General features: G+C 45.4%; 1 protein-coding gene across 1 annotated transcript; it reads left to right on the forward strand.

The window, feature by feature from the left end:
- Nucleotides 1-7,691: 7,691 nt before the first annotated feature.
- On the forward strand, nucleotides 7,692-16,018 carry LOC127293515 (plastidial pyruvate kinase 1, chloroplastic). The gene is made up of 7 exons (XM_051323151.2): nucleotides 7,692-8,214; nucleotides 11,195-11,282; nucleotides 11,374-11,564; nucleotides 11,827-11,945; nucleotides 14,674-14,917; nucleotides 15,118-15,352; nucleotides 15,433-16,018. The coding sequence occupies exons 1-7, from the start codon at nucleotides 7,801-7,803 to the stop codon at nucleotides 15,765-15,767; spliced, it is 1,626 nt and encodes a 541-aa protein (XP_051179111.1). The 5' UTR covers nucleotides 7,692-7,800; the 3' UTR covers nucleotides 15,768-16,018.
- Nucleotides 16,019-23,106: the final 7,088 nt, after the last annotated feature.

Below are 23,106 nucleotides of genomic sequence, written 5' to 3' on the forward strand. Positions count from 1 at the left end.
TGGTGGACACAAATGGCATAGTATTTGGCTCAAGGATTTGGATGCACGAGAAGAATCCCTCTCAATACAAGGCTAGGCTAGCAAGGTTGTTTGAAGCAAACTCAAGTGTAAAAGGTGCAGCAAAGCTCACATATGAACATATTGTAGCTATTATAAGACTTTACATTGTCTCCTTGTTGTTCAAACACCTTAACCAGAAAATATCTAGACTCTAGAGACCAATCATGCAAACCAAATTTTAACAAGCTCTATGTAATTTTTCATTAATGGGTACAAGGTACATGATGCAAGAGCTTAAACATGATCTATATGAGCACAACAATTGCCAAGTATCACATTATTCAAGACATTATACCATTTACCACATGCGGCATTTTCCATTTCCAACCATATAACAATGAATGAAATAGTCTAACTTTCGCAATGAACATTAAAGATAAAGCTAAGAACATATGTGTTCATACGAAACAGCGGAGCGTGTCTCTCTCCCAAACAAAGAATGCTAGGATCCGATCTTATTCAAACAAAACAAAAATAAAAACAAACAGACGCTCCAAGTAAAGCACATAAGATGTGACGGAATAAAAATATAGTTTCACTAGAGGTGACCTGATAAGTTGTCGATGAAGAAGGGATGCCTTGGGCATCCCCAAGCTTAGACGCTTGGGTCTTCTTAAAATATGCAGGGATGAACCACGGGGGCATCCCCAAGCTTAAACTCTTCACTCTTCTTGATCATATTGTATCATCCTCCTCTCTTGACCCTTGAAAACTCCTCCACACCAAACTTAAAACAAACTCATTAGAGGGTCAGTGCATAATTCATATATTCGGAGGTGACATAATCATTCTTAACACTTCTGGACATTGCACAAAGCTACTGAAAGTTAATGGAACAAAGAAATCCATCAAACATAGCAAAACAGGCAATGCGAAATAAAAGACAGAATCTGTCAAAACAGAACAGTCCGTAAAGACGATTTTTTTTTAGGCACCAGACTTGCTCAGATGAAAATGCCCAAATTGAATGAAAGTTGCGTACATATCTGAGGATCACGCACGTAAATTGGCAGATTTTTCTGAGTTACCTACAGAGAACCATACCCAAATTCGTGACAGCAAGATATCTGTTTCTGCGCAGTAATCCCAATCTAGTATTGACTTTACTATCAAAGACTTTACTTGGCACAACAATGCAATAAAATAAAGATAAGGAGAGGTTGCTACAGTAGTAACAACTTCCAAGACTCAAATATAAAACAAAGTGCAGAAGTAAAATAATGGGTTATCTCCCATAAGCGCTTTTCTTTAACGCCTTTCAGCTAGGCGCAGAAAGTGTGAATCAAGTATTATCAAGAGATGAAGCATCAACATCATAATTTGTTCTAATAATAGAATCATAAGGTAACTTCATTTTCTTTCTAGGGAAGTGTTCCATACCTTTCTTGAGAGGAAATTGATATTTAATATTACCTTCCTTCATATCAATGGTAGCACCAACAGTTCGAAGAAAAGGTCTTCCCAATATAATGGGGACAAGATGCATTGCATTCAATATCCAAGACAACAAAATCAACGGGGACAAGGTTATTGTTAACCATAATGCGAACATTATCAATCCTCTCAAAGGTTTCTTTATAGCATTATCAGCGAGATTAACATCCAAATAACAATTTTTCAATGGTGGCAAGTCAAGCATATCATAGATTTTCTTAGGCATAACAGAAATACTTGCACCAAGATCACATAAAGCATTACAATCAAAATCATTGACCCTCATCTTAATAATGGGCTCCCAACCATCTTCTAGCTTCCTAGGAATAGAAGTTTCAAGTTTTAGTTTATCTTCTCTAGCTTTTATGAGAGCATTTGTAATATGTTTTGTAAAAGCCAAATTTATAGCACTAGCATTGGGACTTTTAGCAAGTTTTTGTGAGAACTTTATAACTTCAGAGATGTGACAATCATCAAAGTCTAAATCATTATGACCTACAGCAATGGAATCATTGTCCCCAACGTTTTGAAAAATTTCAGCAGTTTTATCACAAGCGCTTTGTGATTTAGGGCAATTTTGCATGCTTTGCACTAGGAGTAGAAACATTACCAACACCAATTATTTTACCATTGATAGTAGGGGGTGTAGCAACATGTGAAGCATTATCATTACTAGTGGTGGTAATAGTCCAAACTTTAGCTACATTATTCTCTTTAGCAAGTTTTTCATTTTCTTCTCTTTCCCACCTAGCATGCAATTCAGCCATCAATCTTATATTCTCATTAATTCTAACTTGGATGGCATTTGTTGTAGTAACAATCTTATTTTCATTATCCTTATTAGGCATAACTTTCAATTTTAAAAGATCAACATCAGAAGCAAGTCTATCAACCTTAGAAGCAAGAATATCAATTTTATCAAGCTTTTCTTCAACAGATTTGTTAAAAGCAGTTTGTGTACTAATAAATTCTTTAAGCATGGCTTCAAGACCAGGGGGTACACTCCTATTATTGTTGTAAGAATTCCCATAAGAATTACCATAACCATTACCATTAGCAGCAGGATATGGCCTATAGTTGTTACCAAAATTATTCCTATAAGCATTGTTGTTGAAATTATTATTTTTAATGAAGTTCACATCAACATTTTCTTCTTGAGCAACCAATGAAGCTAAAGGAACATTATTAGGATCAACATTAGATCTACCATTCACAAGCATAGACATAATCACATCAATCTTATCACTCAAGGAGGAGGTTTCTTCAACAGAATTTACCTTCTTACCTTGTGGAGCTCTTTCCGTGTGCCATTCAGAGTAATTTATCATCATATTATCAAGAAACTTTGTTGCCTCCCCCAAAGTAATGGACATAAAGGTACCTCCAGCAGCTGAATCCAATAGGTTCCGCGAAGAAAAATTCAGTCCTGCATAAAAGGTTTGGATAATCATCCAAGTAGTTAGTCCATGGGTTGGGCAATTCTTTACCAAAGATTTCATTCTCTCCCATGCTTGAGCAACATGTTCATTATCTAATTACTTGAAATTCATTATGCTACTTCTCAAAGTTATAATTTTAGCGGGAGGATAGTATCTACCAATAAAAGCATCTTTACATTTAGTCCATGAATCAATACTATTCTTAGGCAAAGATAGCAACCAATCTTTAGCTTTTCCTCTTAAGGAGAAAGGAAACAATTTCAATTTTATAATATCACCATCTACATCCTTATACTTTTGCATTTCACATAGTTCAACAAAATTATTAAGATGGGCAGTGACATCATCGAACTAACACGAGAAAATTGCTCTCTCATAACAAGATTCAAGAAAGCGAGTTTAATTTCAAAGAATTCTGTAGTAAAGGTGTGGAGCAATAGGTGTGCATAGGAAATCATTATTATTAGTGTTTGTGAAGTCACACAACTTAGTGTTTTCAGGAGTATTCATTTTAGCAATAGTAAATAAAGCAAACTAGATAAAGTAAATGCAAGTAACTAATTTTTTTGTGTTTTTAATATGGAGAACAAGACAGTAAATAAAGTAAAACTAGCAACTATTTTTTGTGTGTTTTGTTTTAGTGCAGCAAACAAAGTAGTAAATAAAATAAAGCAAAGCAAGACAAAAACAAAGTAAAGAGATTGGAAGTGGGAGACTCCCCTTGCAGCGTGTCTTGATCTCCCCGGCAACGGCGCCAGAAAACAGTCTTGATGCGTGAGACACACGTCCGTTGGGAACCCCAAGAGGAAGGTGTGATGTGCACAGCAGTAAGTTTTCCCTCAGAAAGAAACCAAGGTTTATCGAACCAGTAGGAGCCAAGAAGCACGTTGAAGGTTGTTGGTGGCGGAGTGTAGTGCGGCGCAACACCAGAGATTCCGGCGCCAACGTGGAACCTGCACAACACAATCACAGTACTTTGCCCCAACGTAACAGTGAGGTTGTCAATCTCACCGGCTTGCTGTAAACAAAGGATTAGATGTATAGTGTGGATGATGATGTTTGTTTGCGAAGAACAGTAAAGAACAATTGCAGTAGATTGTATTTCAGATGTAAAGAATAGGACCGGGGTCCACAGTTCACTAGTGGTGTCTTTCCCATAAGATAAACAGATGTTGGGTGAACAAATTACAGTTGGGCAATTGACAAATAAAGAAGGCGTAACAATGCACATACATATATCATGATGAGTACTATGAGATTTAATCAGGGCATTACGACAAAGTACATAAACCGCTATCCAGCATGCATCTATGCCTAAAAAGTCCACTTTCAGGTTATCATCCGAACCCCTTCCGGTATTAAGTTGCAAGCAACAGACAATTGCATTAAGTATGGTGCGTAATGTAATAAACACAAATATCCTTAGACAAAGCATCGATGTTTTATCCCTAGTGGCAACAACACATCCATAACCTTAGAACTTTCTGTCACTGTCCCAGATTTAATGGAGGCATGAACCCACTATCGAGCATAAATACTCCCTCTTGGAGTCACAAGTATCAACTTGGCCAGAGCCTCTACTAGCAACGGAGAGCATGAAAGAACATAAACAACATATATGATAGACTGATAATCAACTTGACATAGTATTCAATATTCATCGGATCCCAACAAACACAACATGTAGCATTACAAATAGACGATCTTGATCATGATAGGCAGCTCACAAGATCTAACATGTTAGCACAATGAGGAGAAGACAACCATCTAGCTACTGCTATGGACCCATAGTCCAGGGGTGGACTACTCACACATCGATCCGGAGGCGATCATGGCGATGAAGAGACCTCCGGGAGATGATTCCCCTCTCCGGCAGGGTGCCGGAGGCGATCTCCTGAATCCCCCGAGATGGGATTGGCGGCGGCGGCGTCTCTGTAAGGTTTTCCGTATCGTGGCTCTCGGTACTGGGGGTTTCGCGACGAAGACTATATGTAGGCGGAAGGGCAGGTCAAGGGGCGTCACGAGGGACCCACACAACAGGCCGGCGCGGCCAGGGCTTGGGCCGCGCCGCCCTGTTGTGTGGCCACCTAAATGGCCCCAGCCGTTTCCTCTTCGGACTTACGGAAGCTTCGTGGAAAAATAGAACCATGGGCGTTGATTTCGTCCAATTCGAGAATATTTCCTTACTAGGATTTACAAACCAAAAGCAATGAGAAAACGACAAGCGGCTCTTCGGCATCTCGTCAATAGGTTAGTGCCGGAAAATGCATAATAATGACATATAATGTGTATAAAACATGTGAGTATCATCATAAAAGTAGCATGGAACATAAGAAATTATAGATACGTTTGGGACGTATCAGGTGCCCGTTGGACTTTGACTTCGACGTGATGCCCGGATGCCAGGGCGGCAACCTCGGATGTCAATCTAAGACGTGGATCTACGAGAGGCGGATATAGGCACCGGTGCCTAGTGATACGTCTCAAACGTATCTATAATTTCTTATGTTCCATGCTACTTTTATGACAATACTCACATGTTTTATACATACTTTACATCATTTATATGCATTTTCCGGCACTAACCTACTAACGAGATGCCGAAGCGCCAGTTGCTGTTTTCTGCTGTTTTTGGTTTCAGAAATCCTACAAAGGAAATATTCTCGGAATTGGACGAAATCAACGCTCAGGGTCTTATTTTTCCACGGAGCTTCCAGAAGACCGAAGAGCATACGAAGTGGGGCCACGAGGTGGCCAGACCATAGGGCGGCGCGGCCAGGGAGGGGCCTGCGCCGGCCTATGGTGTGGGGCCCTCGTCAGCCCTCCGACTCTGCCCTTCCGCCTACTTAAACTCTCCGTCGCGAAAACCCTATTACCGAGAGCCACGATACGGAAATACTTCCAGAGACGCTGCCGCCAATCCCATCTCGGGGGATTCAGGAGATCGCCTCCGGCACCCTGCAGGAGAGGGGAATCATCACCGGAGGGCTCTACATCACCATGCCCGCCTCCGGATTGATGTGTGAGTAGTTCATCCTTGGACTATGGGTCCATAGCAGTAGCTAGATGGTTGTCTTCTCCTCATTGTGCTATCATGTTAGATCTTGTGAGCTGCCTATCATGATCAAGATCATCTATTTGTAATGCTACATGTTGTGTTTGTTGGGATCCGATGAATATTGAATACTATGTCAAGTTGATTATCAATCTATCATACATATGTTGTTTATGTTCTTGCATGCTCTCCGTTGCTAGTAGAGGCTCTGGCCAAGTTGATACTTGTAACTCCAAGAGGGAGTATTTATGCTAGATAGTGGGTTCATGCCTTCATTGAATCTGGGGACGATGTGAGAAAAGTTCTAAGGTTGTGGATGTGCTGTTGCCACTAGGGATAAAACATCAATGCTTTGTCTAAGGATATTTGTGTTGATTACATTACGCACCATACTTAATGCAATTGTCTGTTGTTTGCAACTTAATACTGGAAGGGGTGCGGATGTTAACCCGAAGGTGGACTTTTTAGGCATAGATGCATGCTGGATAGCGGTCTATGTACTTTGTCGTAATGCCCTGATTAAATCTCATAGTAATCATCATGATATGTATGCATCTCTATTTGTCAATTGCCCAACTGTAATTTGTTCACCCAACATGCTATTTATCTTATGGGAGAGACACCACTAGTGAACTGTGGACCCCGATCCATTCTTTTACATCTGAATACAATCTACTGCAATCATTGTTCTCTACTGTCCTTCGCAAACAAACATCATCTTCCACACCATACATTTAATCCTTTATTTACAGCAAGCCGGTGAGATTGACAACCTCACTGTTACGTTGGGGCAAAGTATTTTGATTGTGTTGTGCAGGTTCCACGTTGGCGCCGGAATCCCTGGTGTTGCGCCGCACTACACTCCGTCACCAACGACCTTCACGTGGCCCTTGACTCCTACTGGTTCGATAACCTTGGTTTCTTTCTGAGGGAAAACTTACTGCTGTGCGCATCACACCTTCCTCTTGGGGTTCCCAACGGACGTGTGCATCACGCGCCATCACCTAGTTCCGTTCGTGGCCTCAAACAGTCGGGCACGTGGGCTAGCGGTCTATGTGCGGGGTCGGTGGTGGTGGTTCAGCCGGTCCTCCAGGGGAGGATGCACAATTTTGTACTCTATGTTGGGCGAAAGGCTTGACCTGGATGCTACCGGCTCCTACGATGGCGACGCCCTTGGGTGCGACATCCTTCTTGAAGGCATCATCGTGGCGGTGTTCTTCTCCTCCACCCGGATTTCTTCGGGGGAAACCCCAGATCCCACTTGGGATCGGGCGAGGGTGATGCTATGTTGTTGTGTCACTTTCCTGTTGGGTCCTCGCCTTGGATGTTCCGCCGGTCGGAGGGACTAGTTGAGTGCTTTGGTGGTTGGTGACGACGAGCTTCTCGTCTTCGGGTAGGCACTGCGTGGCCCTAGCGTCGGCGTGGATGTTGAAGCTGCTGCTCTGGTTTATCGCCTTCACCATAGTTGTGCATCTGATGCAGTATCTTCCAAGTATTTCAGCAAATAAAGCTTAAAATAGTGTGAAAGGTAAATGAATAATTTTAAAAAACGGGGTACCAACCAGAGGCGGGAAGGCAATGAAAAAACAACTCAAATTGTGGTTAGGCCCACCGTCCCACATGTCAGTGCGAAACTCCTCCAATCAGCCGGCTCCCGGACCCACCAGTCATTGTCCGCTATATGCAGAGCTACAGACTACTCCGCAGGAACAAGTCCTCTCCCTCGCACCGTCCGCCCGCCACCATCACCACCACCTCGTCCGCCGCCGCCGCCGCCGCCGCCAGCCAGCCACCCCCAAATCCCTAGACCCGATGGCCACCTCCGCCGCCACTGGCTCCTTGCCTTCCTACCTCGTCCCGCCCTCCGCCTCCCGCCGCCGCCGGGCCCACCGGATCCGGGCGTCGACGACGTCGGTGGAAGGGGCGATGGACGTGGTGTCGGAGGCGGAGCTGAGGGAGAAGGGGTTCATGGGGATGCGGAAGACCAAGCTCGTCTGCACCGTGGGCCCCGCGTGCCTGGACGCGCTGCCGGCGCTGGCGCGCGGCGGGATGGGCGTGGCGCGGGTCAACCTCTGCCACGGCGGCCGCGACTGGCACCGCGCCGCGATGACCGAGGTGCGGAGGCTCAACGAGGAGGAGGGCTTCTGCGTATCCCTCATGGTCGACACCGAGGGCTCCCAGCTCCTCGTGGCGGACCACGGCGGCGCCGCATCAGTCAAGGCCGAGGTATTCCTTTTTGACATGTTGTTTGTTGCAATTTCGTTCAACTCTGTATGGTTAGATTAGACTGGCAGCATTCGGATAGCATGGCCATTAGTTGGGTATGAGCCTTTTGAAGAAAATCACTCCCTCTGATCCATAATAGCTGTTGTAGTTTTAGTTCGAATGCGCTTAAACTTTAACTAAAGCCACAACACCACTTATGATGGATCGGAGGGAGTAGATGATACCCTGCTCTTTGCTGCGGGATGTCAGCATGCCGAACAGTTTTTAAAGTGAAAAAGATGGAAAAGAAGGAAACGGAGGTTGCCAATAATAGCTGAAGTAGGAGATGTTTTGCTTTTGAAGTTGATAGGCACAATTGGAATTTGTATAAAACACAGCATAAACATCACTGAGAAGTATCATTGGATATACAAAATTTAAAAATCCAAAATTCAAATATCGATTGCGAGGAGAGAGAATAAATCATAAAATTGTCAATACAGTTTGTGAAATTGGTGGATTTTATCCTCTTACTTAACTTTCCATCTGCATATTCTAAGAGAGATTTACCCCTTTCTGAAGTAACGCACACCATTGGACAGTATTCAACACGTTGAAGCCAACGTCAGGGAATGGTCCAAAAAGAGAAGAACACACAACGTCTGCTTGCTTCTGCAGAATAACTTCAAGGAATGGCTACTGTCAAAAATAAATCCAGGAAATTGTTTGGTCAGAGGAGAAATGTAAAATAAACTGTCTTCACATCAACTAACACTGAAAGTAGCGGGGTACTTACAAATACATGGCGTGATGACCTTTGAGATGAAGATGAATTGACCAAATGGCTAAGAAGTATAAATGGAATAATTTTTCTTGTACTGTTCAAACGTCTATTCCAACTTCGCTGCACAGGAAAATAAAGATGATAATTCTTTCACAAAAAAGGAATACCATGTCGTGAAAAACATTATCCCAAAATTAATTGTCAGTACAAATGTGCCTTACAAATCCCATGTTCTACTGTCATCTCTACATGGGCAATCTGTTATTTTGTAACATTAAAGGCTTCAGAACATGAGCTATTCTGGTGTACTGACTACTGAATGTACCACATCACTATCCAAATGCAAAAATAACAGTTTCACAAAAATGATTTTTTCGCGAAAATGCAAAAGCCTTGCGTTTCGATGCATTGATAGAAAAAGAAGGTTTGTATGTACAAGTCCAAAAGAGGACCAACGCCACGCCGTACAACTCAACCCAAAAGACCTAATCTAGGGGAGGAGTTGGCGAAGCCCTCGGGCGCCCGCGTCCGCCCACTGTCGCGCCTTGGCCTTGATGTCACCAAGCAAGGAGGCCACCGAAGGACGTGCGTTGTCAAAGACCGCAGCGTTCCCGTGCTTCCAAATCCACCATGCCGTGAGCATGATGAGTGACGATGTACCTTTGCGCAATTGGCGAGGGGTGGTCCGCACCACCAGCGACCACCACTCCGCGAAGTCACCCTGAACCGCGTTTCACAAAAATGATAGCTGCAGTGAATATCATTTTCAGAGAAGTAAGATAAAAAAAGGCTATTGTGCGGATCAATCTGGAAGGCCGGTAGAAGTGATCAGCATGGCAGAGTGTGCTCCTTGATGGTCTACAACAGGCTGTGAACCAAAACCTAAGCAACTACGGTTACTTGGTTTCCTGTAGCTGCATTAGTACAAACATGGACAAAGTCCCAAATCCCATGCAAATTCAAGCTCTCAAATGAAAATATAGCTTATGACTGCAGTTTATTTACTCCATTTCCAATTTGTTCCAATGATAGTTGAAATATTATTAGAGTAATATGAAAAAGGGGCTAGACACCTGAAATCTTCTAGATCATACAGAGCTCCCCGAGTCTTTTTTGTTGTTGACAAAACCGAGCTCCTCGTATAGAGATCTAGTAACTAACCTGATCAGTCATTTCATCAATCTCATTGGATAAAGCAAGGGGTAATCATCTCGAAAATGCTGTATGAAGAAGCAAGTACGTGTGAGTTGAATAACCTAACTTAAAAGGGAAGTGGAGTGGTGATACAAGATAACCTGTGTGGATGCATGCTGTGATTCGTTAGACTGAATTGCTGAGGTGGACGTGGACTCCTATGAGGAATCAAGACCCAACACTACCTTATAGACTGACGTGGACGCCTTGGATGACGTGGCGGAATTGCTGAGGTGGCATAGCTGCATGTGTAGAGAAATAGTTAGTGGGGATGAACTACTTAGTTATATGCGATTAATTGGGTGTCTCTGTGCAAAGAAAATGACCCCTTTTGTAGGTTGGTTAGCTTCACTGATTGTTGCACACATAAGATTATTGCCTTAGATTATTGTTGCTATTCACTTATTTCATGTACAGTATAATAATGTGATGACTTTCTGCTAGAACTTTCTGGTTTGATTCTGATTGTTTCCCTTCTTATAAGAAATATAGTTCTCCTTTAGGTGCATGCATTATATCAAGAGACTGTGCCAGTCATACATTGAATAATGCACTGTTTTTGCGCTGACTTAGATTGGCTTGTTTTACTAGAAGTAGAAGTGTTCAATTATGAGATTCTCATGTAGTTACACTAGAGTATATGTATCATCTCAAATAGATTGGATGAGGATCATCTTGTTCTCTGTTGTCTTTCCCTGAAAGCATTTTCCGTGAGAGTACTGTACTACTATGTAATTTTGCCGGAACATCAACCTTGGCATGTCAAATATGTGGGATGACTCTAGTGGACTGAACAAGATGATAGTTCAGTCTGAGGGTTTGACATCACCTCCATCTATATAATTATATTTACACTTTAGTTTTCACTAGTAGGTACACTATATTTATTTTTCAAAGCATCAATTTGAATTTTAAGAAAGATTATTTAGTATTTTCTTAACATATATTTTGGTCCTCTATGCCTTATTGTTCATGGAAGCTGGAAACCCTCTTATCATTTCTTTCTTTGATGTTATACTGCAGGATTTCTCTGAATGGTTATTTACAAGTAAAAAAACTGACAAAGCTCACCCATTTACAATGCATGTGAACTTTGATAAGTTTTCTGAAGGTCTGAAGATGAACATGAATTGTTTGTTTCTTGTCCATATATGACTTTTAGATGTTTTTTGTTCACGATTTTATTTCTTTCACATTTGCAGGCATTCTAGTTGGTGACGAGCTTGTCGTAGATGGTGGAATGTCTACATTTGAAGTTACAGAAAAGATCGGGAATGATCTACGCTGTAAGTGCACAGACCCAGGTTTGCTTCTTCCTCGAGCCAAGTTGTCATTCTGGAGGGACCGAAAATTAATTGAAAGGAACTTTGGGCTTCCTACCTTATCGGCAAAGGTTAACTTAGAATGCAATACTTGCTATTATTTATGCTCTTATATCGGTTTTATAGTCCCCTCTTGAACTCATTGATGACAAACCATATGTCTGGTCATTTATCTATCTATCAGTTCGATAGCATTTCATTGTTCAAAATGTTTCTAACATGTTAAATTTTCTGGCTATTTTTATTTAAATCATAACTATCTACATTGAATTCCTATACAGCTTACTGAAATTTGTATCTTCTTGCCTGCTAATTTCTTATATTGCACCGTAGGATTGGGCTGACATTGAATTCGGCATAACTGAAGGGGTTGATTGCATTGCTCTTTCATTTGTAAAGGATGCTAATGATATTAAGGACCTGAAGACTTACCTCTCCAGAAGATCACTAGAGTGAGCACATAACTGCAATACAGTAATTTCTTGAATTCCTTAAGTTGGTTCTTGTTGTTCTACAATGGTGATACACTTACTTGGGTCTTTTTGATTCAAAGGATTTTCATGGGATTTTCGGAGGATTGGAATCTTTAGGATTTTTTCCTATGCTTGTTGTTTTATTTGTAGGACTGCATCCTAAATTCCTAATACAGTAACTTGAATTCCTTAAGTTGGTTCTTGTTGTTCTACAATGGTGATACACTCATTTGTTGCACAAAGGTTGTAGCTGTAGTGTAATACTTGGGCCTTTTTGATTCAAAGGATTTTCATGGGATTTTCGGAGGATTGGAATCTTTAGGAATTTTTCCTATGTTGGTTGTTTTATCCGTAGGACTGTATATCCTATAGGAGTTAGTCCTAAGAATGTTTTTGCAGGATGTTTTTGCATCCACTCAAACCTTTTAACAAAAATCCTTTGTTTTTCCTGTGATGCAATCAAATAAACCAAAATCCTGTAGTATTTGAATGAGCATGACGTTATCGTCCTTTTTTTTTTTCCCCTTTCCTGCGCTTTTAGAGTCCCGCGAGTCAAAGAGGCCATTGTATTTTTAGGATATTCCAAGTTAGCACTCTGCTTGTAGAAATTACCAGCAGCAGGGTCTGAGCCTACAGCTTCCAGTAGGCGCTCCTTTTCTATTATTCAGTGCATGCTATTTCTATATCTAACTAACCAGGAAACGGTGCTGCTAGAGGGATGGCGCGAGAGGGCCGGCCGGGGGCCTTGCCCACGGCCCGGGCAAGAGGGAAGGGATTTCCTTCTTAATTCTTGCTTCATTAGATTGATACGTCTCCTCTCCTTATATAGAGAGGTTTACTTGACCCCTAAGCAAACGACCCTTATCTCTAATTAACCCTAAGACTAACGGGCTATACCGCCAGCCCAAGCCCATTACGTACTCTAACACTACACCCCACCTGGACATGCAGCTCGTCCTCGAGCTGCAACCTAAACAAACCATGACTCGACGCAACACAAACCTAACACCTAAAAACGAGCCTTTTACATCTCGGCTTGTTTTATTACTCTCAACCTGAAATGGACTGGGACGCTTTATTGTTGACCCCTGAACATAAAGTGGACACCATCCGCCCGTCGGACGTGCACCTGTACAGCCACCTGGATCCCAAGGAAACCAGCAGGGCAAAAGGAGCCCGCGCGGCGGCCGGCGGCGGAATGCGGTGGTGGTACGCGGTGCGCTCCTGTCGGTGACACCATGCCTTCTCCCCGCCGGATGACTGTTGATGGCGCAGACTTTGAGGTCGCTGCCCGTGGGAAAAACAGCATGTCCGCCGCTTGTGGGGGAAACCGCACGCCCAAGATCCCCGACATAGCAGACGAGATCGAGGTCCGTTGCGCAATGAAGCACAACTTGGAGGAGCTGCAGCTGCAGATCACGCATCTCCCGCACACGTCGACGCACTAGGAGGCCGCGCGCAGTAGCCTGCAGCCTCACCGCCGCCGACACGTGGGGGATAGCGATCCAAGCCGGAAGCAGTGATGGCGACGGAGGGAAACGGACCTGGTGGAAGGGCATCCCGGGCGGTGTCGATGTAGAGCCCGGGGCCAAGGTCGCTCCCACACCGCAGAAAGGCAGGGACGGCGTCGGTGGCGGCAGCAGCCGTTGCTGCGGTGTTGGTGGCGACGGCTGCTGCTGCTGTTGCTGCTGCCCACCGAACAACAGGGACAGCATCGGTGAGGATAGCAGCTGCAGCGGCGGTGTTGGTGGCGGCGGCAGCTGCTGCTGTTGCTGCTGCAATGTCCCGGTGGGGAAGAAGGCGGCCGGCTGCTGGAGAAGAGGGACCCCCGGCGCCGAGGTAGGGCCTGGCCCGGAGATGGTGGACAGCGGCAGCGGGGACTGCAGCAGCCCGGCGTCGGGTGGCGGCGACGACAGCAGCAACTGCTGCAGCGGCCCGGTGATCGCGACGCAGGCCGCCTGGTGCGTCGGCTGCCACGGCGGGAGCAGATCCCCGGTGGTGGCGGCTGGTGGCGCGGCCGGTGGCGGCCCGTAGGGGCCGGCCAGGTAGAGGTGGATCTCCTGGACCGCGGTGGCGAGATCGCGGAGGGCTGCGGTGATCTCCGCCGGGGAGAGAACGGCGGGGACTTCGGAGTGCGGCGGCGGCGGGTGGGAAGAACTCGGTGGAGGGCTGGACATGATCGAACCCAGGAAAGCTGATACCAAGTGTTATGTGGCTGCTAGGGTTTGAGAGGGAGAGAGAGGGCTGCGAGAAGGCCGGGGGCCTTTTGCCCACGGCCGCTGTGGCAAGAGGGAAGAGATTTCCTTCTTAATTCTTGCTTCATTAGATTGATACGTCTCCTCTCCTTATATAGAGAGGTTTACTTGACCCCTAAGCAAACGACCCTTATCTCTAATTAACCCTAAGACTAACGGGCTATACCGCCAGCCCAAGCCCATTACGTGTTGCAATGGATTTTTTTATTGCTTTCTATAGAACATATCAAAACAATTATTCCTAAATATCCAGGTCAAACACCACTTCAGGACTTCTGCCTGCGATTCTGCTTGAAATAATTTCACCCTTAATCTTTCAAACTTAGCAATTGTAACAATCATATCCATTAAAAGATGTGCATATATATTCGTTAGGACTTGCTGTTACATTACTGTCCATACTTTATTTTCCCGGTTTTCTGCTATTGTAATACAATCTACTTGTATAACAGACACATTAAAATATTTGCGAAGATTGAGAGTCTGGAAGCTCTGAAGAACCTGAAAGAAATCATAGAGGCATCTGATGGAGTTATGGTTGCACGTGGTGATCTTGGAGTGCAGGTTCCTCTAGAACAAATCCCAGCCATCCAAGAAGCAATTGTTGAACTATGTAGAAACCTGAACAAGCCCGTGATAGTTGCTTCTCAGCTTCTTGAATCAATGGTTGAATACCCAACGCCAACACGCGCGGAGGTAAACTGATTCGTTCTATAATAAATTCTATTCCCTCCGTTCTATGAAACTTGTCTTAACTTATGTCTACACTCAAATTTAGACAAAGTTAAGAAAAGTTTCATGGGATGGAGGGAGTACTTCTCAAGATCTAAATATACTTCACCTACTTTAGACTTTTTCTCACATCCAGTTGATGAACTGTCCTTGCTTGTATTTAGGTCGCAGATGTTTCTGAAGCAGTTCGGCAATATGCAGATGCTATAATGCTATCAGCTGAGTCCGCTGTAGGTGCATTTCCTGAGAAAGCTTTGTCCGTCCTTCGCGCTGCTAGCGAGAGGATGGAATCATGGAGCCGTGAGGAAAACATGCAAAGATTTCTTCCGCAACACCAGCTTGCAATAAGTCTGCCTGACCGGATTTCAGAGCAAATTTGCACCAGTGCTGTGGAAATGGGTATGTGTTCTCCTGTGTAAACTCCGTATCCAACCTTTTATTGTTCCGACAATATTCACCTGTTGCTACTCTCAATGCAGCAAACAACCTTGCCGTGGATGCCATCTTCGTTTATACAAAGCATGGCCATATGGCGTCGCTCCTATCTCGCAACCGGCCAAACCCTCCCATCTTCGCGTTCACTGATAATGCAAGTTCAAGAAAGAGCATGAACCTTTACTGGGGAGTAATCCCACTTCAGCTACCGCTGTCGAATAGCATCGATGATAACTTCAACAATACCATCAGGCTCATGAAGTCCAAGGGTTCAGTGAAACCTGGAGACTCTGTCTTGATCGTCGCTGACTCAGATCTGAACCAGCCTTGTGGTGCTACATCAGTTTACCAATCAATTCAGGTCCGGCTAGTTGACTAAGTTAGGCATGGTTGAACTATTGGCTGCTCCAAAACACGGTTACCCAGAAGGTCACTGCAGATGTGTTCTATAGTGAACAATTTGTGTATATTGTTTATGGATTATGTGGTTCCACTGTCCAACAAGGTGATATTTGATCACTCTGATCTTCCGAAAACTTGTATAGGTGTATACTTGTATGCTTGGACATTGTTTATCTGTCACTGTGGGAATTCTGACGATAGAATTGTTTTCGGGTGTGTTTTGTCTCATACAGTTTCTTTCATTCAATTAGATGGAACTATTTGTGGACATGAAGTTTTCCGTGCATGAGTAATGAGCGCCACAGATTTCATCTTTTTATAGAGGAGATTTCATCTTTTCAGGAGGCACATGCTACATACTCAATGTCCACGCATAGTTCCCACAAAAATAATACTCCGTACGAGGCGACAATTTTGTAAAGAGCACGATCTCTACTTTTTTCTTCTTGGTATAAACACCAGTGTCTGTATGAGTCACCTAATATAAAACTAGCAAAGAACCCGTGCGTTGCTACGGCACCACATTGAATAATTGGACAACGTTACCAGAAAATAATCAAATGAACAAATTTTATATGTTTAAATTTGTAATCAATCTAATCCAACTGTCATGGTTAGTGGATATCAAAGTAATTAAATTGTATATTTGTAATACTGAAATTGATATGACCTTTTAAGTCGTATGATAGTGAAAATCAAATGACGTCAAGTTAAATATAAAACGTACTGACCGATTTGTTTTCTTTTTAAAAAATGGGCACATGAAAAAATAGCCTGAAACTTTGCATAACATATATTGTTGGACTAACAATAGGAAGCTGACCAAAACTGAGGCAGTAAACAGGGATGAGGACTTACCGCGTTGAACTTGAATTCTCCAGGTTGTCCATTGAATTCCACATTCACACGAATAAATAGCAATTGGACCACGAAAGCTTGCTGAGCTCCCAGCGGCATAGTGTCACGAGGTATGCTCTAGCTTGCAGAGAGAAACCCTCATCGCTAGCGGCCCGGCTGGCCGCTGATGAGCCGCAGGCGGCGCCGAGGTGGTGACTCTGGATTGCCCGAGACTTTCGCAGTCTGCCACTCCAGCGCCAAGCTTATCCTAGACGTATATGTACAGGTTTATGGATGTACATTTGCACGGTATCATATGTGCAACCAATACTGAAATCCAAAAGAAACACCAACAGTCTATTATGTGCTTATTACAAAAACTCCTACATTATGTTCCCTGCCTATTATTTGGTATTTCCACTTGTTCGATGTGCTCATTGAAAAACATGGACATAATTTTTAATCTAGATATTACTCATTGCAATAATGCTGGCACGTGATTACCTCCAAAATGAATTCCTCAAGTGTCGGGAATCTCGTTGAACCAAGCCAATCCATAGTACATCTCAACAACACATATATAAGCACGATACCAGAAGCAGGAGAAAGTCCCGTTAGAGATATCAGTTTTTGGCGAAACTGTATGAATGCACATCGATTATCGAGATGTACATACATATTTTATTGTTAGTTAGAAATATATTTTTTAGGTAGAGGGTGCATATGCATCTGGGAGCCGAATTTAATTTCTGTGTTACCTTGGGTTGTTACAAACCTGTACTACCTAGTTAGCATGTTGTTAGTTACGTTTCGAAAAGCACCACACGCAGCTTAATGGTTCTACTATTCGAGAAGTACATCGGGACGTCGTAGTTTGAAGGTCAGGCCAGGGAAAACAGTGGTGTCCAGCCAGAGGAACATGTCGAGGCCATGCTTTCCATTGAGTATTTCAGCTCAACAAAACAAATGTCTGAATATTCAAACCGGGCCATCTTCAGAGAAACTCCGACATCCTCAAGTTGGAGCAGAGCAGTAGGCACACCCCATAGCCGTCCCTAGCACGGAGCTCACTTGTCAACTGATTGAGGGAAGCTTCAAAACTGGCGACTTTGCTGCTTGTGTCATTATAAGCAGCTCGAAGTAATCAGGGATGGATTAGCAGCTAGCGCTGATGTTTCACGGGGCAAACACAGGTCTCCGTCGTTATACATAGGCTCTGCCTAGGCTCCATCGCCCCATGAGTGCTCTGGCTGGCCACTGACACCAACAGACAAAAGAGGCCAAAGATCTTGTACCGACTATTCCTCATAAACTGACTGATCGGGCAAAACTCTAATGGAATTCACTTAACCCAAAGCGTAGCTACGTGGTTGTCCCAAGATTAAATAGTATCAGAGGCCGTGTTAATTCATCAATTCATTTTGCCCGCACGCGTTCGGCAGCCGATTGAGAAGGAGAGGGACATGCTGTCTTCAAGCGCTGATTCATTGACATTGTTGGAGGCGGCCAGGATCGCGAGACTGTGCTGCTAGAAGGCGTCGATGCGTGCGTCCGGTTGTTCCTAGAAACTGGCACGACGTCGGGTGACGGTAGCGAGCGGATGAAGCGACTTGGTTCCTCGACATGTTGCGAAAAGTTTGGCAAGCAGAACAGCCGCGATTTGAGCTCCGTAATTGCCGCGTTCTTAGATGGTGCCGCGCCGGCGGCTGGGGCAGGGTTCGGCGGCCGATGCGTTGCAAGTTAAGGTCGAAAATTTTGGGGATCAGAACGCCCGCACCTTGAGGTCCGTCATGGCCGCGTTCTTCAACGGCGCCGCGCTGGTAGCCGATGATTTGGAGACTGGTCGGCATTGCTGCGTCCTGCGCCGACCCGTCAGCTGTTGATTGCAACAGGATTGGGTCCTTGTACCATACGACACGAAGGGAGTATTTGAGCAGGACACAACCTCATCGACAGAACCTGGGCGAGAGCAAATATTCGATCGGGAGATCAGCAGGCCTACGGTATAGATTATATTGGGCCTACAAATAACACGTTTTGGCCCGTTTGTGACACCAGACAGTCACCTATTGCAATTTAATAATAAAGACTTTGCAGTTCCACAGCATATGATCAGAAGATACAAGGCCATGATTGTACATGTACGACGACACAAACATGTTCATGCATTGGTTACATTTCTTTATTGAATTTCTGCAAGAGCTAGACATAAGAGCATCTCCACCGGCGGTCCCGACAGCGGCCCCGATAGCGATTTGGGGGCCAGCGTCATTTTTTTCGAGCCCAGTAGAATCGCCGGCATCCCCGTACCGGCCCCTTCGCCAAGGGCGCGAATCGGGCGCGCCGATGCCTGGCGATGGTTTTCGCGGGTGGGGGCAAGGCGAGAGGACGCGACGGTTCGCATCGGCCGCGACGCGGGAAGGTTGGTCGTCGGCGTTTAATGGCCTCCCGCGCGGAAACCAAGGCAGCCACGAGAGCAGCGACTGGCCACGCGGCATCCAATCGGCGTAAATATGGGTAGTTGCCACCGTTATATAGTTCGTACGCCGTCCACCACCGCTCCATTCTCTCCTCTTCACCACCGCTGCTCCATTCTCTCCTCTCCACATCAAAATGCCTCGTCGTCTCAAGACCACCTACTCGATGCTTGGCCTCAACGGCCGCGCGCTGCCTCCGCCGCCACCGTAGCCGGAGCCCGAGCCGGAGCCGCAGGCTGACGTCGACAACAGCACCGACGAGGACGCAGACCCACGGTTCGCGGCGTGGGATGAGGTCTACGTCGCAGCCGCGGAAGAAGAGGCGGCGGAGGATGCAGCGCAGTCGGGGCAGTCGCCGCAGGCCCCTGCTGACATAGGCATCCCCAATGGGCCTGCCGAAGAAGATACCCGGGGTTTACTGGAGGCCCACGACCCGACGTTTTACATAGTTTGGAAAGATAGAATTGTATTAGGAATATCAACTTGTAATTGTTACGGGACGGTTCAGAAATCCTCCCGGACTCTGTAACTTGTGCATCACGAAACCCTCGGCTCCGCCTCCTATATAAGGGGGAGCCGAGGGACAAAGAAATGATCGATTCATTGTTTCACGCAACCCTAGTTTTCATAGCAGTCGAGTACTTTTCCGGCTGAAACCTTCGAGATCTACTTGCCCTCTACTTCCAACTAAACCCTAGTCTACAACTCGTAGGCATTGATAAGTTAATCCCTTATCAAGTGGCGCCGTCTGTGGGAATTAGAGGCGACAAGGTTTTGATCTCGATGGCACGTTCGACATCATCAACATCTTCGGTATCAAGCAACGTGATGGATCAAGGTAAACAGATCGAAACCACTCTAGTTGATTTTGTTCCTCACCCACCCTCCCGTATGGATGCATATGCGTATCTGGAGGAGCCCATGGACATGGCGTTCGGAAAGTTCCACTTCCGCGTCGGGAAGGAAGGATCTCATCGTCTCGCAAGATCGGATTCGGCGAGATCGGGTGCAACTGGCTCCGGTTCATCGGGATCGGTTTCATCGTTCGAGTCTGGCGATGAAGAGATTTCGTCGGCAATCTCCACCAAGTTTGCATCAAGCGGCGAACTCATCAAGATCTTCAGCAACATATCCGTAGGGTCGTCTGCGGACTCAAATATAAGCAGCGACTCCGACAGTGTCGACGCTTACGATTTCGTCGACAGATCTACTTCTATTCGTGAGGTTTTCGCCGATCTATATGACGGTGTCACCGATATCGACGACAATCAAGCCTCTACACATCACCAAGTATATTCCATTGAGGAGGCAAGTCGAGCAGAGCCGGAAACATCAGAGACTTTCGACGATGCGGGAAACCCATATGTCGATCGCGCTGATCTCAGGCGAGGTTTAGGCACGAAATATGTCGGGCCCACACCGCGTCTAAGGGTTCAACTCCCACAAGCAGCGTGGGACAGAGCCGCAAGAGCCATGGATGGTACGGAACCATTGACCACAACTGCTACGGCGGAAGAATTGCAAGTGTACCAATACAGACTCGCCCGTGTTGGACGAGAATTAGAAAAACAGACAGCTGATCTGAATAGAAGAAGGGAGGCAGCTGCCGAGTCAAGCAGGCGAAGGGCGGAGTTGAGCCGACAATCAGGTACTTCGGGAGATAGTCACAGAGCAGCTCGAAATAGAGCAAGATCTCGGCTGCAAAATATACCTGAGGCCGATAGGGAGAATTTAATTCAAAACCTCGACATGTCTTTCATGTCGATCGACACAAGAGGAAACATTATCCCAAAAACCCCGGAAGCAGGATATATGGCGACACAGGCCTTTATACTGGCAAACAGGCCACCCGCGGGAGATCCAAGAGAGGCATTGTATAACATGGCTTTGGCAGGAGTCGGAGTCATGGGGACAGCGTTTGCAAGCACAAGCACACCTCCCGAAGGTGCCGCGAGGCAAAATAGTCCACGACCTGCGGGGGCAGTCCAACCACCCCCAAGAACGTCGGCTAGAGACACAGTGGCGCAAACACGGGTTGACAGGGCGCGACAAGAAAGGAGAGAACGTCGGCACTCACCTGAAGTAGATGATGATGATCTATGTGGACTCCCCTGTTTCACTCGACGAGTCCGCAAAACGCGAGTACCGTCAGATTTCAAATTGCCTGATAGTTATAAGAAATTCGACGGATTGCAAGATCCTGAGTATTGGTTGGTTGATTACCTCGAGACAGTAAAGCTGACGGGTGGAACTAAGGCGACAACTATGCAGAGCATCCAGGTGTATCTAAGTGGCGCAGCTCGATCATGGATCAAGAAGCTACCACCTGGATCTATAGACGGTTGGGAAACCTTCGAGGATCTGTTCGTAAAGAATTTCTTGTCCACGTGCAAGAAACCTGCATCAATAGAGGAGTTGAGAGCCTATCGACAGAAGTATGACGAGTCGATGAGGGCGTACATACAAAGGTGGAATATTATCAAAAACTCGGCAGAAAATGTATCTGACGAGAGAGCGATAGATGCTTTTGTCGGGGGAATCCGCAGGAAGGATTTCATTGAGGACCTCAGAAGGACTAATCCAAAGACAATAGCAGCACTCATGGAGATAGCAAATCGCTGGACAGATGGAGAGGATGCTGTCAATAATAAGCGGCATAGGTCGCCCGAGGAGGATCGTAACAGGAACTTCCAAAATAGACGGCGTTTTCCTCGACAGTACTTAGATCACAACGGTCCCGGCCAAATATCGGCCGGCTTCCGCGGAAATAATGAAGGAAACAATCGAGATGATTATCAAAAAAACAGCGAGCAACGGGATGGTCCCCGCCCAAATAGGCAAAATAACGGTCTAAGGTTCCAGAGGCCGTACATATCTCCCGAAGATATGATGAACGGACCGTGCCAAATACACTTTTATCTCGACAACAATGGAAAGAGACAGTCCGGACACTTGCAGAAAGATTGTCGAACTTTTCAGGCGTTGAACAGATTTGCAGGGCATGCCAACGCACAAGCAGCAAACATATACGCTCAGTGGCCAAGGAGCGAGGTTCACCTTTCGCCTCCTCCCGCAATTACGGACAAAAATCGGCACCAACTCAGAATAGCGGCAGCACCACACCCACCTCCATATATCGACACCAACGGTGCGGTCTCGATGATTCAAAAGGCTAGGCCATCCAACAGAGCTCAGAAAGTGATTTCGCGACAATTTTTTATGGCAGAGAAGATGCCTCCACCAACAATAGATTATCTAAATTGGTCGGGACAGGACATTGGCTTCACCATAGCGGATCACCCGCAGAAAGTTCCTCGACCAGGGCAATCAGCTTTAATCTTACCAGCGGTAATTGCAGGATTCGACGTGTCGCGAGTATTCATAGATGGAGGCAGCAGTCTAAACCTTATGTACGTAGATACATTGAGGAAGATGAATATATCCTTGGCGCACTTAAAACCAACGGATACGCGTTTCCATAGTATCACACCAGACAAGCTAAGTTATCCATTGGGGAAGATTAATCTCGACGTTCAGTTTGGAACCCGAGAGAATTATAGAATCGAGAGGCTGGAGTTCGAGGTCGTGGATTTCCCATCACAGTACCATGCCTTGTTGGGATGACCCGCGTATGCCAGATTCATGGCAGTACCCCACTACATGTACTTGTTGTGGAGGCTCCCTGGATCCAAGGGACCAATTACGGTGAAAGGTAGTTTTGCGCTAGCAGATAAGTGCGACAAGGATTTCCATCGTCTGTCGGAAACTTTCGGGATGCAAGCAGAGTATATGGCATCAAAGCTGACAACAGACTACGACGTGCTGCCAGACGTCGGGAGGCCGCTTAAGGAAACAACCTTTGATACTACCAAGAACTTGAAGGAAGTGCATATACACCCGATAGATCCCAAGAAGACGATAGCTATTTCCACCAACATGGACCTCGCATAGGAAAGCGCGCTCGTCGAGTTCCTCCGTGAGCGCTGGGAAATCTTCGCATGG

The sequence above is a fragment of the Lolium perenne genome, chromosome 4 (assembly GCF_019359855.2).
Source record: "Lolium perenne isolate Kyuss_39 chromosome 4, Kyuss_2.0, whole genome shotgun sequence".
Lineage (NCBI taxonomy): Eukaryota > Viridiplantae > Streptophyta > Magnoliopsida > Poales > Poaceae > Lolium > Lolium perenne.

Excerpts from the sequence above, each read along its gene's own strand:
- LOC127293515 (XM_051323151.2), top strand. The coding sequence starts at position 7,801 with ATGGCCACCTCCGCCGCCACTGGCTCCTTGCCTTCCTACCTCGTCCCG. Across the intron at positions 11,565-11,826 it reads TTCCTACCTTATCGGCAAAG|GATTGGGCTGACATTGAATT; the intron begins GTTAACTTAGAA and ends ATTGCACCGTAG. Across the intron at positions 14,918-15,117 it reads CAACGCCAACACGCGCGGAG|GTCGCAGATGTTTCTGAAGC; the intron begins GTAAACTGATTC and ends GCTTGTATTTAG.